General features: G+C 31.0%; 1 protein-coding gene across 1 annotated transcript in view; it reads right to left on the bottom strand.

Annotated features, from left to right (window-relative positions):
* The window catches only part of LOC143197062 (uncharacterized), a 73,236-nt gene that overhangs the window by 38,666 nt on the left and 12,083 nt on the right, over positions 1-22,487 (bottom strand). The window contains exons 2-6 of the mRNA XM_076405145.1: positions 14,645-14,807; positions 14,517-14,586; positions 14,236-14,458; positions 10,154-10,307; positions 9,984-10,093 (exon numbers count right to left, since the gene is read on the bottom strand). Of these exons, the coding sequence (XP_076261260.1) occupies positions 9,984-10,093; positions 10,154-10,307; positions 14,236-14,458; positions 14,517-14,586; positions 14,645-14,807 (720 nt within the window). The remainder of the gene's footprint in view (positions 1-9,983; positions 10,094-10,153; positions 10,308-14,235; positions 14,459-14,516; positions 14,587-14,644; positions 14,808-22,487) is intronic.

Below are 22,487 nucleotides of genomic sequence, written 5' to 3'. Positions count from 1 at the left end.
ACAAAGCATAAAAGTGTTGCAGCATGGATAAAAGAGGTCAAAAGTAAAGGATGTGTGTTGTTATATATATCACAATTTCACTCTTTGGTTTTCTATCCCAGTTTAAAGATTCATGCTGTTTGGCTGGGATCATTTAGAATTTGCAACTAGTTAGAGTAGTTATGCTATTAAGGCAGCTTGAATGAACTCCATCAGACAGACAGAGGAAGAAATTGCCAAGTGGTGGTATTTTGAACTTGTGATATATTGTAAATTAATAGCTTAGTTAATAACTTCAATAGTGTCTTAAAAAGTGACAGTGATTGAATTAAATTTTATGGATGTGGGATTAGGATTGAATGTTGAAAAATACCAAGACAGGGCGATGAAAGGACAACAACTAAAGATGAGTATATAGTTAATATAGGATAACTGTTAATCGTAATGAAGAGTATAAAAGATGTATGTGCATAGATATATGTGTAATTGTTTAGAGTATACATGGACATTTGGTTAAAATATATGCAGAGAGAATGTATACTAACTGATTTGCAGATATCGCAAATGCATTAGGGATAATGCAGTGACTAAATCTAATTTTGTAAAGAAAAATGTACGCAGATAGTAACAGAAAAAATTAAGGAGGAATACAGTGATATCAGAATGAATTGACAAGGAAATACAACAACGAAGGAAACAAGAACTAAACATGCCCTCAAATGAAAGTAAAATACATTATGTGGATGTACAGTTGTTAATTAGAACTTGTTATTATATTATTAATAGGTGGTTTGGAAAAGAGTGCAATATAAATATAATAAAAGAACTCTAAACTACAAACGATTATGGCTGTTTAATTAATTGTAGTTTAAGACCTTCGATTATATATGTATTAGATGAACTACAATGCTAAAAACATTTTTGTTTCACTACTTTTTTTACATTAGTATTTTGTTATATTTAAAAACTAAAATAAACTGAAAGGCAAAGTTAAATACAGTAACATTACAACTTGGAAAAATTTAGATGACGTGAGTTTAGTGTTTTATTGGATAGACTATTGTTATGTGTCATTAGGTATATCTCAATTTTTATTGTTACTAAATAATAATTTATTGTATTCGGAATTTCGCAGTAAAATGGTAGGGTTTTATATATATTTATTAGACCATGAAATAAATTTTTTTGTACAAAATTTAAAACTCAATCGTGACATTTTTTAGATTTATTCAGCTTAAAAGCCATTACCATGACGGTAATTGTGATATTTGCAGCGATTTCGATTGCTTTGAGTGAATTATTTATTTATTGCTTTAAGTGAATTTCGCCGTTTGACCAGGGATAAATCCACCCCATATTTTGTAATTTCTATTGGGGCTGGTGGTAGAAAAATATTAAAAATTTACGAGGTTTGTTTGGCGTTTCGCCTGCTGTTGTTTCGGTTTAAATTCAGATAAAATTTATTTCAAATGTACGAGGATTACTACATATAACAGAATTTTAGATGGTGATAGAATTATAAAATATAACAAGTGTAAACATAAACATTAGTTTAATATAATATTTTGTATGAAAGCACTCATACTTCTTTTTAACTAATATAAATATGATTTCTTACTCTGGTGTGAGATTGAAGATCCAGTGCATAGGCAAGAAAATAAATTAAAGTTTATTTTATCCAAAAAGAAAATTAAATAAAAAAGCAACATATTATAATTATAGATGCCAAGGCATATTAATACTATACAATAAGCTTATAAAAAATCAGTATCTATGCAATATAATAGCAATTAATTCATATATTAGTGTTATAATTAAATATAGTAGTATATATATAATCCAATGTTATTATTATGTTATGTTTGTGTTTTATTCTCTTGCACCATGTACAAATTCAGTAAATTTTTTGTCTCTTTTTTTATTAATTGCCTCTTACATTAAATATGCTTAGTACGGGATTATTACCTCAGTATGTATTTCCCAAATTAAAATAAAACTAAACTACTTAAGTTAAAGTTAAGAATACACTTATACGTTATAGAAGTTCGTGTGGTTTCGTTTGCTTCAATCTTCTGATTTCTTACGTTTTGTCCAATAGCTGTTGTATTGCTTCTATGTTGCTAGGATTCAGCAACCTTATTCATGTATTAATATGAAATCTTGAGTCAGGTCAGCGTGCAGCTCTTCGTTGGTTACGTAGCCATAAGCATTGGTAATTAATCGTAGAAATTTGTTTTGGCTGCGTTGGATTACTAGTTGGTTTTATGTTTTACTGCAACCTCATGTTTGCACTGCATAGGTCCAAATTGGCTTTTTGATTGACTAATAAATCAATATCTTTGATTTTAGGCCATGTTGAGAGTGTCTTCCAATTAACCAGTACAGTTGCTTGACTTTGAGTCTAATCTGTTCTGATTTTTGTCTAACATGATGCTTCCAATTGAACCTATTATCGAGATGGATGCCTAAGTATTTTACTGATTCTGCTTGAGGAATGGGGCATCCGTCTTGGGAAATTATTAGGTTTTTGTCATTTCGCCGCAACGCAAAATTAACATCGACAGATTTGGAGCTATTAAGCTGTATTTTCGAGAGTCTATTCGATTTGTAGATCTTTTTGACTGCTAGGTATACTTTTTCTACAATCTTAAGCAGATCTGTTACAGTCTTTTGTCATGATAACTGTGTTGTCGGCAAATGTTCCAAGTACTGTTTATTTTGTTGTTGGGGTATCAGCAGCGTGAAGCAGATACAAGAGTAGCCCCAAGACACTACCCTGGGGAACACCAGCCAATTTTTTGTTTCTGATTAGTTTTCTTGCTTCGGTCGGTATGTTTTCTCCCTTCTGAAGTATCTTCTTGATACATTCATCGCAGGTTTTGTTAAGGGGCCCTCCTCTCTCTGTCGTCTCTCTCCTCTCCGTCCTTGATTCTTTCTACCTGTCTTGTGTCCTCCATACGTTATAAGTATCCCCACCAAATGAGTTGTCTCGTTTTCATGCACCCTTCCATTGATTTAATATTGAAATATTTTCTTATATTTTTACTTTTTACACTGTCCGTTTTTGTTAACCACTGACTCTTCTGAGATAAGTAATTTTACTTTTTGTATCTTGCTTTTATTTAATATTAATTTACGAAATAATAATTGAAAATTCTGTTTGAACTGATATATAGTACACGATAATTACTAAAAATATTATTTTAACTAATTATAGTTAAATTAATTATAATATTATGCGAACTAATAAAATATATAATCTGACAGTATGACTTTATCATGTATTATATATCATTTTGCTGAAATATACACAACATACAACTGTAAAAATATCCACTTATAAGCTAACAAATTTTCTAAAAGTTTTAGTTTTATATTTCCAGTTTAATTCAGATAAATGTGTAGTAACACGTCATCGAATGCTGTTGGAAGCGGTTGAAAAATATTTTGCAACGATAAAAGCGCGTGAATACTCGTTTCTGTTTTAGAATTGGCGATTTCGATATAATTGATAAAACGACAAACAAACATTTTGAGGACTACGAACTAAATATTTAAACTTAACGAAATCATTATGTAGGATCGTTATCGCTTAAAATTGATGTGTGTAACAAAGTGATAAACTGATTTTATAATTTTAACGCTGGGCTTCATATAAAATTTCAATATAAATTAATTTCATATTTTTCACACAATATTTATTGATGTAATGTATAAAGTATTATCTAAAGAATATATGAAAAAATGTGTAAATGTAATAGAAGGTTGTAAATGAGAGTATCGAACTTGCGGTTGCAAATTAAAATATCGATAATAAAACCAAGGGTTTTCGATGGAGAGTATCGAACTTTTGTTTTGGGATTTGTACCCCTCGGTCGTTAAGTGAATTTTGCATGGCATCCCTAATTCCAAGCCTGCTAATAATCTGAAATTCAAGGGGAATATATATTCTTGGCCCGTAAAAGTGTTATTACAGTATGTACTAGAAGAAAAAAGTATTTTTTTAGTAAAATGGCGACAGTTCAATTGTATTTTTTTAGTAAAATGGCGACAGTTCAATTATGTTTTACTTGTTTTTTTTTCTGATATTTCTAAATACATGTAATAAATACTTTCTTCTTTGGAGAAGGTTCACGCCAATTTTAAATAAATCGGTTCAATAGACCAACTATCTTAAAAAAAAATAGATTTGACAAAACTGCATTTAAAGATTTGCGCAAATTATTAGATATTCTTATTTGATTAAATTATATTTTATGCTTACTTTTTTAATTAGAATTTCTCGGTTCATGCCCTTCTACAATTTTTTAAAGCAACATAGGCTGGTATCACAGAACGTTGAATCCGGACGTTACTATTTGTAATACCAAATATATAATCTTAAAGGTTAATTGTATTCTTATGAGATTCACCATTTTTAAGGTGTTATGAGGTGGTCACATAAGTTGTGAGCATGGTTACCTTCAGCTTCAAACAGCATTGGATGACCTGCAGCCGTATTTTACTTAAAGATGAAGTAAAAAAGTGAAAGTTCCCTCAAATGAGATTTACGTGGTATAACTTAAGTTATTTTCAATGTACTGAAAATATTTTTGGTTCACATCTCGACGAAATGATACTTACATTAAAAGTGAAGCCTATTATTGCACTGTGTATGCTATTAGTACACAGTAACACCATCTGTGGTAAATATTTTATAATTAATTAATAAGCTGAATATTATTTTTCCTACGTGAAATTTATATATCATAAATCCGAAAAAAAGTGGTTAGAGATTGAAAATAACAGTGCTCGTAAGTGCTTGAATTTGTAAACAAGTCACTCAAAATTATTACAGACCTTTTAATAAATATATAATAAGAAGTTATGGAAAAAAGTATCTATCAAATACATAATAAGAAAATTTAAGAAAGAATATAATAAGAAAACTTCTGAACAATATAATTAATGTTCAAGTAATATGCTAGATTACAAAATGACGATAAGACCAATAAATTAACAAACTAAATCGAATAATTTAGAAGACGGTTGATCGATGAGTGTAAAACTCTTTTATCTCCGATTCTTTATTTTGGTTTAATTGGAAAGGTGGAAGTACAAGCGAGAATAGTGGCGATTTCAAACGGTTTTCTTTTTAATGTATTAGTTTAAGTGAACTTCAGCATGTGACCAAGAACAAATCCACAAAACCCACCCCATGTTTCCTAATTTTCAATGGGGTTGGCTGTCGAAAACTTTCGAAACTTCGGGGAGTTTGTTTCAAATTTCGCCTGTTGTTGTTTTAGTTTAAATTCTAATAAGTTTCACTTCAAACATACGAGGTTAAATCGGTATTTTATTATGTACAAGTACGGACTACAAAAATTAATCTCGTTCGGAGATAATGTTCGTTAATTTAAGTTTAGATTTCGAATTTATTTTCCGTTAAAATATAAAACAACTTGAAATTAGAATTTTGCTGATGGTACATTTTTAATGTATAATACTGGAAATAATATATTATTGTTTAATAACAATATATTGTGTATGCCAAAACATATTTTTATTGTCTCATTATTATTACAATGCCCATTGGAGTTGGGATGTGGTAGGAAACTCAAAGGATGGATTAAGGGCATTTTTTAATTGATCTACAAAATAACTCGGAATGGGTATAGCGACCTTTCTCAATTACAAAACCTGCAATAGTATTGTACATTGTGCGACGTGACTATGGTAGCTATATACGGAATAAGGCGGCAATAAGCATTGTAAAAACTATCGAGGTATAAATCTCCCATTTATTCCATCCCAAGGAAATTTAGACACAATCGTGGTTGTGTAGATAAGATTTTCGCACTTCCTCAGTTTATGGAGGAACGTATTAGATGTCGAAAGTATGCTATTGTCGTTTTTATTGATTTTCGCTCTGTTTTCGACCATATACTGACTTTGGGCAGCTTTAAAAGCTGAACATGTTTCATTAAAATTATTAAACTACTTCGAGAATCTTACGAAGGTTCCATTATATTTGTGCGAGTGCGAAATGATTTCTCAAAGTCATTTTCTCCACTTTTTTTTTCAATATAGTAGTGGATGTAATTATGATAAATGTTTTTAGAAATAGACATAGCATTAAATATGATGCTACACATTCCTTGACCGCTCTGATGTTCGTTGATAATATGTAGGCGTAAACAGATGTAGAGTTTTCTAACATTCTTCATGATATCGTTGGCACTGCAGCACCATATGGCTTGGGAATTAAAGGAAAAACATTTACGATATGGTATCCAGTTAGACCAAGCGCAGGAGTTCAAATACTAGGGATCAGTAGTATGGTAGAGGAAAGTGGCATCTACCGTGCAAGTAATAAGTCGAACAGGTCAAGCTAAGGTACCTGTTGCATCTCTAAGATGGTGCGTATGGAAGAGAGGAAGCCTTACAACCAAGATTAATAATTCGCCTCTTTTGAATGTTTATCTTGTCAATCCTTTTGTGTGGGTCAGATATTTTATACTGTTAAAGCCTGAAATCTCTAAGCTTAAGGTCTTGTAAGCTTGTAAGCTCGTAAATGCGACGTTTAAGGCAAATGTTTGATGTTTTTGAGGTCGTGTCACAAATTAAATCTTTTGTTTAAGATGTGACAGTCAGTGCACAGTTGAGGTACATATTCAGAAACGTGGATTATAATAGTTTGTGTTGTCTGTCGAATGAGAAGTGAATGAATTCCCCACAGACTTGTGGCGAAATCGACCTATTGCGTGGATGTATATATCATTTCATCGTATTACCTTTCGCGATATCTTTCTGAATTTGATCTGATCATCTTAGACGGCGGTCAACGAAACCAAGGAATTGTACATTTTTTAGTCAATAAATCGGCTTATTGCCTGGCCTTTAGAATGTTTTTAACGCCTTCAACTGTGAGTTGTCGTTCATAAGCTCTTTGAGCAATTATAAATCTATTATAATAATCTTTATTATTTTGTTATTATAATTCTTATAATTTTACAAACACAGGCTGATAATTAACTTTTCTTTTTCTTTTTTACCTTACAAAATGGACACCTAGTTTTAATCTTTCTTTTTTATACTTCGTATTACCAAATTTTTATTAATTTAAAGATTTTTGCATTATATTTAAAAATTCATCTATGCGAGTGGATCACAAGAACCAATATTGTATTTACTCTATATCAGTAATATCCCTAAATATGAAGGAGTAACAATGGTCACATTTGCTGATAATACTACAATAATTGATAAGTCCCTTTTAATGGCCCAATACTTGTTTCCCTCTTCCAGCAGGTCCCACTCAAGTTGCACCAGATCATCTAGCTTACAATCTAAAAATGGGGAAAGATCTTGATAATATACATTTTTTAGAATTTTTTGACTATTCGCAATAGCGTTTTTGATGAGCTCATCAGCGAATTCGTTCCCAGGTATGCCCTTGTGTATGTTACACGTCCACTAGCAGATGTGAGGAAAATACATAGCTTGAAGCGAGTTTCATGGGCAGAGCATATACAGAGCCAGGTTTTAGCATGAGTATTAAGTGTTATTATAAGGTTTCCTTTATTGCGAATATTTCAACTGTAAATATGGTGAAAATAGAAGGCAGACTAAATAGTTTATTTTGAGACCTATCATGGATTTCAGCGCCTACTTCTATAGAGGACTTAGAGACATCTGTATAAACAATCTCATAATTCGTGTAACAAGATTTGAAAGAATAATCTCTAAAATATTAGCGAATTTAAATTTTGATTATTATAAATACTGGACGTGAATTATTTTTGATAGTTTTGTAATGAAATATTTTCGTCCTTTGGTGGCAGTGGTTACATTAGGATTATCTTCGAAATTTAAGTAGTTCTATAGAAATGAGGTATTACATTCTAGTTACAGGACTAAATTGTCACTTTGTAATATTTTATAGTGTTTATATTATTTGTAAATAAGTGGTAGATGCTGAATTATATAACGAGCATCTATAATCCTGTTTGGACTTAACTGTATATTTGTAGATCCTTAGTATCAAAGATTGATCAATGCCCAGTTATTTTTCAGGACAAGTACTTAATGATATTAATATCCTTAGCTGTTTTTGATTTAAGATCTTAGATGTGCTCTCTCCAAGAGAGATGGTAGATCATCAGGAAACCCAATATTTTAGCAGATGGTTTTGCTGGTACATCATTACTCAAACTGAGGGAGTGATATCTTAGACAATTTCTGGTTCTATAGAAATGAACGACAAATTATTTTGAAGCAGAAATTTTAGATCCTGAAGAGGTAGATCATTGGGCGATGGTTGCAAAACAATTCTCTATTGTACTGGATGCAGTGTTCAAACTTAGCGAAGATCAAATGAGTAAGAAGAACAAAAAAATTATCAGCAAAAATGTGAATATTGACATGAATTTATGGTAATATTAAATAATTTAGTGGGAGAGACGTAGTTGTCTAAACGGACCTTGAATATACGGTTGGTTAAAATTTTAATTTAATTTAATTAATTTAATATTAATTCCGCAAAATATTTTTATAATTTTATGATTAGTTTTAATAAAATACAAATATTGCCCTTTATATACCAGGAGTGTAATTGTTTATTAATTATGTATCTCCAAGTTAGATCGAATGCCTTTTCTATGTCTAGGAACAACGGTAGATGAAGAAATTAAGTGCCATTTTTTTTAAGAAAAACTTTCCACTAGTGTTTTGTTCTAGGTCGAGAAGTCCATGATAAAACCAAACCAAGCTGGTATCGGGAAAGAAGAGAGATAGAATGCTTAGAAGAGAGTTCTTTTAGAGAATTAATTTAGCCTTAATCATTGTCTCAAATATTTTCCAATCTGCATTAGGTAATCTATTAGAGGGATGAGAAAACTTTAACTTCTAAAAAAAAAGAAAAAAAAAACCTTCATAAAACTTCTCTTTTGACTAGAAAGAAAATTTTTTGGTTAGTTCTATATTGGGTTTTGCTTCCATATTGGGACTAAAGTATTAGTAGAATTCCATATTTCATTATATATGTTCAACGGAGAATGTAGGGCTAAAGGTGGTAGATTGGTAAGAATGTGGGTATGTAAGACTATCAGAACTCAGAGTAGATGATCTATTTATAGAAAACGAGCTGATAAGATTCTTCATTGTAAAAATAGAGTTAGTTATTAAGGAGTCTGAAATATTAGATTAGGATAATATCGATGAAAAATACTAGATAGTAAGGTGTGTGCCATGTTATTGTTATATATAAAAAAATATTTAAAAAAAAATTATATAAAATACACTACAACATTAATTAGAAACTTTAAAATTGTTTATGTTTTGTAAGCAAACCTCGTGTTGTTTTTCCAGGGAAAATGTTAACTGAAAGCATCGGTAACTTTTACTAAACTCGTTATTTATTAATTACTGAATCACAAAAGAGAAGAGTCTGAATTAGAAAACAACTGAACGAACGAAGTCTCTCTTTTGCCTGGTTTCTTTTCCATTTAATTGAAAAGACACAAATACAAGTAAGAGAAATGGCAATCTTAGTTTTTAAAATTGTTATTTATTATTTGTTTAAGTGAATTTCATTATTTTACTAAGAACAATGACCAGGTTTTCTTTTTGTTACGTTTTTGTATTTCATTCTCTGTAGGTATATGTACAATATAGTAATTTATATTTAGCGCTTTTAACGTAAAACTATTTTAAAATGTGCTATTTTAATAAAATATAATTTAATATATATTTATAATTTTATTGACGTAGCTATAGTAAAATGTTTAATGTAGTTTAAAAATTAGTCTGACGCGTAAAGTATAATGAGATATAATACGAAATATATATATATATATATATATATATATATATATATATATATATATATATATATATATATATATATATATATATATATTTAATTTTGCGAAATAAAGTTTTAAAATTCTGATATTAAATTTTTTAATAATATTTGCAGTTTTATACTTCTAAAATGATATTAATATTTCTTTTACTATTCTTACCTATACAGGTTCTGTTATCTGGTTGTAATCGGTATCCATTTTTGCAGCTACACACTATTGAAGTTCCTGTATCTGTACAATCATGGTCGCACGGGTTATTTATTTGACATCTGTTGAGACAACATACAGAAATGGAATAAATGGATAATAATTGAATAACGCAAACCTACCTGCTTCCTTTAGCTTGTTTGATAGGTCTGCAGGATACGCCGTCTTTCATTAGTTGGTACCCTTCAAAGCATGCACATTTGAAGCTCTTACCACTGGGTTCGCATAACTGGGCACAATATTCTCCAGTTTCACATACATTTTCTTCTGACAGACCTAATAAATGGCGGAGAACGTTAAATTTAGTGATTGGAAGCATTAATCTTTAATTTTAAAATTATAATTGAAACATAACATTTTCGCAATCTTGATTTTGGTTAGATGGTTAGATGGTCGGAGGAGGTCATTGGACGCAAAGGTCGGTGAACACCGAACGAAACCTGTCGTTCGGAAAACCTTAGGGTTTTTTAAGTTACGGTTATGGTTATATTAGAAAAATTCGAAGTGTCTTTTTTTTTCTCCAGGTTGACTAGCTAGAGCCAAAACTAGAAAGATTTTGCGGGCGATAGAGACCCTGGGATATGACTAGGATTATAATAGTTGGCTTAACTACCGGGGTTTGTGAATGGGTAGGGATTTGATTAGATTATTTTCGTATTCTAAGACGCCAAGCGAGAACCTTACACTGAGCATGTTTGTGAAGATTTTCACGAATGGGATGCCTAATTCGAGGTGTGTGGTCACGTTCCTCATAAACCTTGAGTATTGAGTAGCGTGCGGACTTTTTAGGACTGGAACACTTGCAGTAGTGCAAGTTGTCTCTCAGAGACGTACCTGTACGACACCTGTGCTCCGTAGAGGCAGACTGGACAGACTAGCATCTTATACAGAGTCGCTTTCTGCTGGGAGTTTGCTTTTTCTTCAGAGGAGTGGAAATAGTTGCAAATAGCGTTCTGTATTTGAGCTGACTACTGAAACCTACGGTCGAACTGGAGACTGATGTATGATACCTTCTGGTGCCAAGGGATAGGGACTTTTTCGATTTGTGGGCAATATGCACGGAACTTCTTCTTACGGTGGAATAGAATAACCTGAGTTTTGATGGGGTTAATCTGCAGTAGCCAGAATTTATACCACGCAATCGCCTGGTTGAGTTGAACTTGGAGTCTGTCGCGGATGGCGTCGGGACTGTAACCGGTGGTGAAGAAAACTGTGTTATCTGCATAAAATGCTGCTCGTGAATGTTTGTGAAGTGGGAAATCAGCTATGTAAAGATTGAGAAGGGCTGGAGTTAGTGAACTCTCCTTGGTGCGGTGTAGTGTTTGTTTGTTATATGTTTTGTTATGCTATTGCTATCGTTCAGAATAAATATTTCTTAAGAGCTCATTTCTCCAGAAAGTTGCCATAGAAATCGACAACAATCTCAAACCTAAAACGGTTTCAGGAATTGATGATATTTATTCCACTTTTAATTTGGGTTAATGAAGTGATTTCTAGGAAAAGCAATCATGTTGACATATATATTAAATGCTTGTGTGTCACGTGTTCGGAGATGTTTTCTGTCCCAGATTTCGAATTTGGATTTCGAAATCGCCACTAAATCGACCAAATGAAGATCGTATTACCGGTTATTGAAAAGATGTTACGGTTAAGAAAATACATACTATTCTATAATAATTCTGGACGTCTCATATATTTTTTACCCACTATAGCATATGGGATTGATCCATAAGATGAGAAATTGTTTCCGCTGAACTATTGTCAATTATTGGAATTTAGAGTATTACAGGAAGAGGCACTCTTAATACTCAAATCGTTGATTGGAGTTCCACAGCTTAGTGTGTTTGACTAGCCATAGCCATTATGGTAAAAGATATATCTTTATCTAGAGCTCTAGAAAAACTATAAATTGACTAGAGACTGGAAATTAACTTAAAATTAAAGAAATTAATTTTTCAGTACTTAATAAAGTATATTTGAACTTATACGATGTAGTTGCCAAACCGGTTAATAATTCACCGCTAGCAAATTACACTAGGTATAGTCATTATGGTTAAAAATATACCTCTGTCGGGAGCTCTAGAACAACTATAAGTGGTATTCAACAATATTCACAAATTGACTAGAGTTTGGAAAATAAAAGTATACTAGCTTGAAATCAGTTTACATCAATCTGTGAAAAGGCATATACCTAATTATATCATTTGGGGATGCTCATTTGATCAATGAGAATCATTAAAATATCTGCACATTAATCTTAGTAGTAGATTAAATTGGAAATGTTATATTAGACAAAATCTGAATAGATCATATTAGAAATTAAACCAATGTACTGGTTACTCGGTAAATACTCTCAAATTAATCAATCAAGAAATTGATTTATTAGCATATAATAAAATATATTTAAACTTATGGGATGGAAGTATGGAGCTAAAGCAGTACATCCGTTTAAAATGTTCTCTTATGAAGAAGGTATTTTATTACAAACGCTCGGAAACTATGCGCTAACTGTGGTTTTCGTATGTTTGGAGTTCATGAGATATGGTACAGGATTATATAATAGAAAATAATGGATAGAATTTCCAAGAATAAGTTCATTGTTATCTAAGTAATAGTGTCATTTGAATCTTAAAACCTAAAACTTTAATTCTGTGGGTCATACTTCACTTCTGCCCAATAACACTAGGTATAGTCATTAAGGTAATAAGTATATCTCTATCTAGAGCTCTAAAAAAAGTATATGTGGTATTCAATAATATTCACAAATTGTCTAGAGATTGGAAAATAAATGTATACTAGCTTGAAATCAGTTCACATCAATCTGCGAAAAGGCATAAACCTAATTATATCATTTGGAGATGCTCATTTGATCAATTAGAATCATTAAAATACCTCGACGTTCATCTTGGTGGTTGATTAAGTTGAAAACGTTATATTAGACAAAATCTGAATAGATCATATTAAAAATTAAACAATACTGTACTGGTTAGTCAGTAAATAGTCCCAACTTAGTCAGTCAAGAAATTGATTTATTAGCATATAATAAATTATATTTAAACTTATGGGATGTAAGTATGGAGCTAAAGCAGTACATCCGTTTAAAATGTTCTCTTATGAAGAATATATTTTATTATCAACGCTCGGAAACTAGTCGCTAATTGTGCAACGCTACTATCAACAAATAAACAAACTAAGGGAAGAACATGAAACAAAGAACTTGATAAACCTGAATAAGAAAAAATTATTATATCACCTCGAAACTTTTCGTATGTTAGGAGTTCATGAGATATGGTACAGGATTATATATTAGAAAATAATGGATATAATTTCCAAGACTAAGTTCATTGTTATCTAAGTAATAGTGTCATTTGATTCTTAAACCTAAAACTTTAATTCTGTGGGTCATACTTCACTTCTGTAATTATATTCACATCCACACTCACATTATTTGGTTATTTGGGTACAACATTTTTTTTCAGCTTTGCTTTGGATATTTCGACATGGAACTCAAATATTACTAAACATATGGAAAAAAGTGGTAGGTACTACGGTTAATATTTTTAATGATTCAATTTTAATCATTTTATCAGTACTAACCAGTTAATAATTCAGCGCTGCCCAATAACACTAGGTATAGTCATTAAGGTAATAAGTATATCTTTATCTAGAGCTCTAAAAAAACTATAAGTGGTATTCAATAATATTCACAAATTGTCTAGAGATTGGAAAATAAATGTATACTAGCTTGAAATCAGTTCACATCAATCTGCGAAAAGGCATAAACCTAATTATTTCATTTGGAGATGCTCATTTGATCAATTAGAATCATTAAAATACCTCGACATTCATCTTGGTGGTTGATTAAGTTGGAAACGTTATATTAGATATTACAGGTTAGGTACAGGAATATATATTAGAAAATAATGGATATAATTTCCAAGACTAAGTTCAGTGTTATCTAAGTAATAGTGTCATTTGATTCTTAAAACTTAAAACTTTAATTCTGTGGGTCATACTTCACTTCTGTAATTATATTTTGGTTTGGATATTTCGACATGGAACTAAAATATTACTAAACATATGGGAAAAAGTGGTTAGTACCTACCACCTGGTTAATATTTTTAAAGTAGCAATATGCAAATGAATGAAAAATTAAAAATCCTTTAAAATAACTTTATGTCACTTGATACTTTATTTGATATACCTGGATATCGAGTAAATTCCTCTTCTGATATAATTGTTGACAGTTTTGACGTTGATTTTTGTGTCGTAGTTGTTGGCGTAGATACATTGATGTTGATTGAATATGGATCCTTGCAGCATTTAATGAGAGCTTGTGAATATATAGCATCCCTTTCCAACATATCCACACATTGTTCTTTCGATTTGCTTAGTTCGATACCTAGTTGACAAGCTTCACAACAATCCTGTGAAGTTATTGAGTTTTATTAATTTAAAATATTTTTAGATGTTTTAATATGTTACCTTTCTTTCACCATCCTGTGTAATACAAGAAGCTCCCGCATCTTTTAGACCTAACTCGCATTGCTGGATTCTGGAATAGAAATATTACACCTTAAGTGAGATATACAGTTTTATATTTAAACATTTACTTTAGTTGCTTTTTACAACAGAAGTCAGCCGCACTCAAGCATAACTTTTCATCGGATGCTGATATTCCTGGTACTGGTTTGGGAAAAGTAGCACAATTCTCACTTCTCGTGGAATAATCTGTTCCTAGGTTGCAACAAAATTGATGGACTTTCCAATCGAAACCTATAATTTTAACAACAATATTCGTAAAATCAATGTATGCAAATATTTTGAATTAAGTGTGTTTTTGCTAAACTACGTTTCACGTTTTCCAAGATTTGAGTTAATAATGTTGATAATTAATTTTCATGAGCATGAGTTTAAAATGCATTTAGTCATTTTGTGTTTTTGTTTCGTTGAATAATTGCTTCAAGTGCTGTAGCATTGCTGCGCATGTTGAATTTTATAAGAGAGGCGTATTTGTGTTCTTCGGGTGGGGATTTTATGTTATGAGATTATTGATATCAATATTGTATGACTACTTAATTAATTGGCTCCGAACTATTGATATAGGTACGCATCAAAAGATACGGGTATACGGTAAAGTATATATAGGTACGTTCAGTATTAAAGTCATTTAACTATGTCTATTTAACATCTCATCTAATACTTTTAAGCTTTTATTCTTAAATATTGAGTACTTAATGTAAACCTTTATGTTTGAATTTGTTATCGATATCCAATTCTCGTCTTTATTATATTTTATATATTTAATTTAACTGTACAGGTTTGATCTTACAATCTTTAAATTTATATGGACTAGTGACAAGACATGGGATCTACCAGTTTATGGGATTTAAAGTTAATATTCAGTCACTGAAAGACAAAAGAGGGGTGGAAACTGAAAGAGTAGTGAAACACACCATGTAATTGAAAATTTAAAGACATGTTATTTTTTTGGACAAATTATTTTATACTTTTGAATCTTTACGATAATACAGAACTACGTATAGCAACAGTTGTTATTGAGTTTAAAGCTAAATATGCAACAAATGTCGTATTCACCAGATATAGCCCCATCCTGTTCCCTAATCTAAAACTACCGCTCTAGGGTATCCGTTTTGAGTTGACAGAAGCCATAAAACAAAATTTGTTGAAGGAGCTGAGCACTATATGGGATAGCGTAAAATCGTTCAATCTTATTTCAAAATCAACAAATCAAATATGCAATTTGAATACAGGATTATTTGTAAGCGAACTACGTGAAATGGTCATATAAAAATATAGCTATTTTTAGTTCGGATAAAGCTTAAACAGTCTCGATACGTGATTTATTAAAATAGCATTTAAATACGTATTAATATATTCCAATTCTGACCTAATCTAGTTCGGGGAATTATAATATTTATAAATTTATATTTAGATATTCAACATAAAGCTTTATACAATGAATCGAAATAAAAATCAGTGACAGATATAGCAATAAATATATTCCAACTAAACCGTCTCAAATTGAACTGCTGAATGTTTAAATCACAATTTATAATATTAAATGGACGTTAGAATTAATTCGTTTTTTAAATTGATTAAAAATTAGTTCTGCTGTTCTGCCCATCGCTACAAGCATTTTCTCTTCAGGAAAAATTTCTAAAATATGAATCGACCCATTATGAAATTCTGCCGCTATAGACCATGAACCTTTGATCAAGACAAATAGTAGCAAGATGAAGCAACGTCAGGAGAATCGGACGTGTAGAGTTAGATTACTTCAATTATTGATATCAATTTTGACTTTAGTTATTGTTTGACAGGAATCAAAATCACCATAAGCAATTCCTCCAATCCTTCATCACTAAACTCTGTTATTTGCTTGGATCGTTCCTTGTTTTAACTGGTTTTAAAGATAGTTAAAAATATCAGGTTTGAACTTATAAAGAAATATCAACATATTTGCTTAGCTAGAGCTTAATATACTTTTCATAGCTCTATTTTTCTGGATATGTTCATCAGACATATATATGGATTACAACTTCTTTGGATCATCTACAGTATTATGGTCCAAATGAATAAGATTCTTATTGACTAACATTATTTTCTTACAATAACGGAGTTTAAAAATATTTTAAATTAGTATAAAATATTTTATATATGCTTACCTATGTTATTTTTCAATATATTGCCCCTACTAAAGAAATGTTATTGCAGCACGTAAGAAAATAAACAAAAATGCATGGCGAAGTTAACATTAATTTGATTGTTTTAAGGACACAGTAAATTGTGAATACAATAGTGCCATTATTTCTTGATGAAATCAATACAGATTGTAGTACGACTTTAGAACTGTAGATGAAACTTGGGTCTGTAAACTAGGATAATTTCCTGAATAAAAACAAGAATTTAAGGAGTGATGTTAACTCGACACAAATTCCTGTTTAAAATTCACCCAAGAAATATTTTTGGATCGTATCGGAACTGGTGAAACTCGGACTATAACCTCCTAGTCCAAAGGGAAGGAATAATTTGGTAAGAAGGACTGGATTTACGGAACAGCAAGTGAAAAAATTATACTAAAAATATAGTGATATTAAAACTGCTATAAATCTGTCATATTTTCTTTCCGTTTTCTAATATTGTAAGCACTGAATATAGGGAAACTTATTAAGCACCCTACTATATTAGTTATTATCGTAAATAAAATCTAGCCGGGTGAGCTTAATATGTTTATGTGATATTCTTAATATATTTTTAGATTAATTGGTTATTTCTTATTTTGTTGGGATTTTTAAGATTTATGATTTATATTCTTTTTCATAGTTTCAAAGCTGGGCCCTTATTGCCCTTAAGACTATTGCCTTAAGTGAATTTTTAATTTTTTTTGGAGATATGCCTATTATAATACATGTTTCTGTGTAGTATAATATAATATAAATATAATATGTATATATATATATATATATATATATATATATATATATATATGTAAAGTTAAAAAAAGGTCAAAAACATATTTTTCATTATTTTAAAAATGTTTTTGAATTTTTTTGAGGTGAAGAAGTTGATGAAGGTTAATCAACACTAAGCGTGGAGAAATACTGCAGCAAGATAAAACCTGAGATATGAAATTAAACATTTAAAAACTTTATTTTTACATATTTTAAAGTCTCCTTTTACCAACTATGGGTTTATTTGGACTCGACCTATTATTTAACGTGGGCTCCAAACCACAGTCCTCGGCATTAAGGCTATCGACTGGCGAGTGACTAACTTAGAAATCATCCCAGAAGACATCCGGTCTTACCCAGCCTGGTTACTGGCGTGACTAGGATCATTTTCCTTGTCGGATTTTAGACTCTTGCCTAGGACAATTACAAATATTAAACAATCACAAACATGAATTTACGAGCATGCCCCAACAGGATTCGAACCCGCGGTTATCGCAACAGTAGGAGGACAGTCCTCCTGTTGCCTTTACCACTGCGCTACCAAGCCGGCAATGGCGTATTATTGAAGGGTTAAAGTTTTTGATTTTTTCCATTTTGACTTAATATTTCTATATGGCACTTTTGCCTTTACACTCTGTTGTACTTATTTTTATGATGTTTTAAAAAATTATCATGATTTTTTATTAAAATGTACTCTTTCGCGATAAAAATTATAATTAATCAGTTAAAATATATCGTGACCATGAAATACAAAATCTAAAATACCTAAATTGGTAAAGTTTTATGTGGATTTTTTGGTTGAAAAAAAGCCATGTAATTTGTTTTAATAATTGAAATCCCTTGCGTGTCGTTAGATGTTTCACTGGTATCGCAGCTATCGGAACAAAATTTTAATAAGATTTTATGATAAAAATTCACCCTAACACCTTCACGCCTAAATAAATAATTTTTATTAATATCTTTTTCTCAGATATCGGTGATTTTTTTTTAACATGACGAATAAATTGCCGCATTTCTCATTCATTTTCTGATAAGCATGAAATAATTTAGGTAACTTGACTTTATAGAAGATATTATTCTGATATTATATGTAAATTTATTATTATTAATTATTTTTGAATTTTTATTTCATTCAATATTTTCTTTATATATTCCAGTATTATATTTTTTTAAAGAATTAGTGATAATATCTGGTAGTCTCAAATTTATTTTTGCTGCTGTTCACTAACTGTATTATTTTGTTTTTTGCTTAATAAATAATCCGTTTTAATCTAGGTTCTTCATTTAGTTTGTAGTCCTCATCTGCTACAAGAAGTCGTAACAAAGCATTCTGTTGATATCCCACCAGAGGGTAAGCTTTTTTAAGTAGATATCCTTATTAATTAAGTAGACATATATGGTTTTGAGCGCGATGGATTCATTTCATTATTGGCATGTAATCGGTGAAAGGTACGTCTTCATACGTTGACCTAGGTCGTACATGCGCAAATGTTTGGAAGTATGTCCTAGCTGAGTTGCAAGCTCTTATTTTATTTGGTTTGCATTATTTCGATTGTTGGTTTTGATGGCAATGACAGATAATGCCCTGGAAGGCCAAAGAAGTTCGAAAACAATGAATTGCGATACTACAACCCAGCTCAAACTCTCAAATAATTTTTAGAGAACTTAGCAATTGGTGAATTAACTATGTCTACAAGTTTATATGCGATAGGACTCATCCAAAAGACTGAAACTGTAATTTCAAATCATTCCATAATGTGGTTTCATTGTTTGACAGACAAAATAAATAGTTTTCTATGGCTTATTGTGACTGACGAGCAAAAATAAATCTGTTACGATAGCTCCAAACTCAGGGAGTGATAAGTTCCATCCCTATCGTCACCGAAGTGGAATATTCATGGTCATAAAATCTTTCTACCTCTACGGTAGGACTGGCAAGGTGTAGCATTAAACTGTATATATTAAACTGTTACTTCAGATGTCTACCGACGTCGATTGAACGATGTTTTGTTGCAAAAAAGCCAGTAATAAGGATTAATAGATGCAAAGTGATTCTCTTGCATGACAACGCTCTTCCACATATTGTAAGAGTAATGAAGAATACACTTGCATCTCGAATTGGAAGTTCTGTCTTACCCAGTGCACTAACCAGACACAGAACCTTCTGATTATTACTTATTCAGATCGATGCAGCATGGCTTCCCTGGTACAGGGTTTCGAATTGCTGAAGGCCAAAAATGTATCGATGTTTGTATTATTGCCAAGCTAACATCGTTCTTTCGAAATGATATCACCACGTTGTTAGAAAGATGAGAAAAATTTCTAGAACGTGATGGAAAATATGTTGGTTAAAATATATTGTATTAATTTTTCTATATACATACGTATCATAATACATACGTCTTTTAGAAGTATATTTTTCTTGTTGGAATTCGTATAGAACGCGCCTGATTTTTACAAAAATCCTCAAAAACATTTCAACTGCAAAACATGCACGTATCAGTTATAGAAATAGCTCGAATCAGTATGGAAGGATTTACATATATTTTAAATAGTTCTAAGCTATGTAAGGATTGAAGAAGATCTCAACTTTCTTTATTAATACTCATAGTTGCTATTTTTCGTTTTATCCCTTAATACTACCTTAAATGTTTCAATAAAAACATGTTGTTCTTTTCGATAATATATCCTACGTATGAATCAACACAAAAGACCTTCTTTGAGACCCTACTTATTTTTGTTCAGTAGCAGTTAAAATTCTTCTTGTTATTATTTTGTTATATACATTAAATGACAAGTAAGCTTACTGGGTGATAAATCCGGTAAAATCTTGCTGATCTCCTCTTTGTTTAGAAGATTTATAAGGTCTTTTCCGATCACAAGAGTTTTTCTTTCCTTTTGGATATTTTGAGTTAAGCTTTATAAGTTTTGCTCTTTTTAAATCTTAAGTAATCGTTTTGTGTAAATATAATAATAAAAATAATCCTTAAAATAGTTTATAATTTTTATTATCGGTTAAAATTTAAATATAAATATTTTTTTAGTAAATTTAGGAAATGATTATAGATATTTTAAACACTTTTTCCACGGTAGCAAAATTAAATACAAAAATAAATATCTTTCAGATTAATACACTTTTTATAAGAGTGTTTTTAGTAAATAGGTGATAGATGAAGTAAATATGATTAAATTTAGTTTAAACTAAATATTTAATAACTAATTACATAATGTCGTTCCTACTTTGATAATTCTTTCCGTCAGATCATAGTTTTTTTTCTCTGGCTCTATAATATATGGCAAGATGTGTTTTTACTAAAAAATAAAAAATACGTGACTAAGTGCCACATCAAATAAATTTTTTTTATTGCTCTTCGTGATTCCAAAATCTGCCCTATTGGCAATAAGTATTTCTTATGTCTATATCATATATACATGGCATGTAGAAAATCACTTCATTAAGCAATCTTCTGTATAAAATATTATCTTAATTAATTAGTCTTATTCCAAAGTTTACATATGCCCAGTAATCAGATCAGGTAGTGTTAAACGTTTTAGTCTACGCACTTCACTATCACGTCGCATATTTAGCTGATTATTGGGATGCACTGACACTCTTTCGAAGTAATTCACACAAACACGTTGAATTACACTCGTTATAGATTCTAGAGGAATATCGCGTTGTATCACTTTATTTGAAATATAGTACGGAGCATCAACAATGGCACGCAACACCTTATTTTGGAACCGTTGAATGAGAGATATATTAGATTTGCTAGCGGTACCCCATAATTGGATTCCATATGCCCAAATGGGCTTGAGTATAGACTCATACAGCAATACCTTGTTATCTAATGATAACTTGGATTTGCGCCAGATGAACCAATACATTTGATTTCCGTTTAGAGAGTATGTGCTTCTTCCAGGTTAGGCGTCGATCTAAGTGCATACCAAGATATTTAGCTTGGGGGAGTTGACGATGAATGATATTCACTGGTGGACATGTTCATCTACGCAGGGTAAACGTTACATGCGTGGATTTTGTTTCATTGGCTTTAATGCGCCATGTCTTTAACCATAATTATATTTGCTCCAGGTGGGTTTGTAGGTTTGTTGATGCTGTGACTGGATCTTCATGGGATGCTAAGATTGCTGTGTCGTCTGCGTATGTTGGCACAGTAGTTATTTTTATGGTGGGCAGATCGGCCGTATACAAATGATACAGTACTGGACCCAGTACACTACCTTGCGGAACTCCTGAATATATGGGGTTTAATTCGGTATGTTCATCGCTTTGATTTACAATGAAATGTCTATCTGTGAGATAGAACTTTAGTAACTGATAGTTGGATGAGGGAGAAGTTTCTTTAGTTTAACCTGCAAGCCCGTATGCCATACTTTGTCAAAAGCCTGAGATATGTCTAGAAAAGCGGCCGAACAATATCTTTTGGCATTTAGGTCAGTGTTTGTTTTGTTCACAAGTCTATGCACTTGTTCTATAGTCCCATGCTTATTGCGAAAGCCAAACTGATGTTCTGGAATAATTATTCTTTCTCATATTATATAGTTTAGCTTCTTTATGTATAATTTCTCGAAAACTTTCGAGATTATCGGTAATTAACTTATAGGTCGGTAGGAGGTCACATCTTCTGGTATTTTTCCTGCTTTAAGAATCATTAATATTTTAGTTACTTTCCAGATACTAGGGAAGTAATTAATTCGTAGCATAGCATTAAATATAAATGTTAATAGCTTTATACCCTTTTCTGATAGTTCTTTTAAAATTTTGCCAGTAATTAAGTCATAACCAGGAGCTTTTTTAATATTAATCTCTCTCATTATTATTTGTTTAACTTTTTTGACCTTTAATTTCTCATGCGGTAAATCCATTTGAAATGGCGAATCTAGAAAGCTAGTAATTTTATTTTCCTCATCTTTATGTAGCTGAAACTGGAAAAGTTTAAAAACATTTTTTAAGTGTTGT

Source organism: Rhynchophorus ferrugineus, unplaced genomic scaffold (genome assembly GCF_030347505.1).
Source record: "Rhynchophorus ferrugineus isolate W39M unplaced genomic scaffold, kcgeb_rfMv2 rfM5, whole genome shotgun sequence".
Taxonomy (NCBI): domain Eukaryota; kingdom Metazoa; phylum Arthropoda; class Insecta; order Coleoptera; family Curculionidae; genus Rhynchophorus; species Rhynchophorus ferrugineus.
The sequence above is the reverse complement of the archived record's forward strand: the minus strand, read 5'-3'. Positions and strand labels throughout refer to the sequence as shown.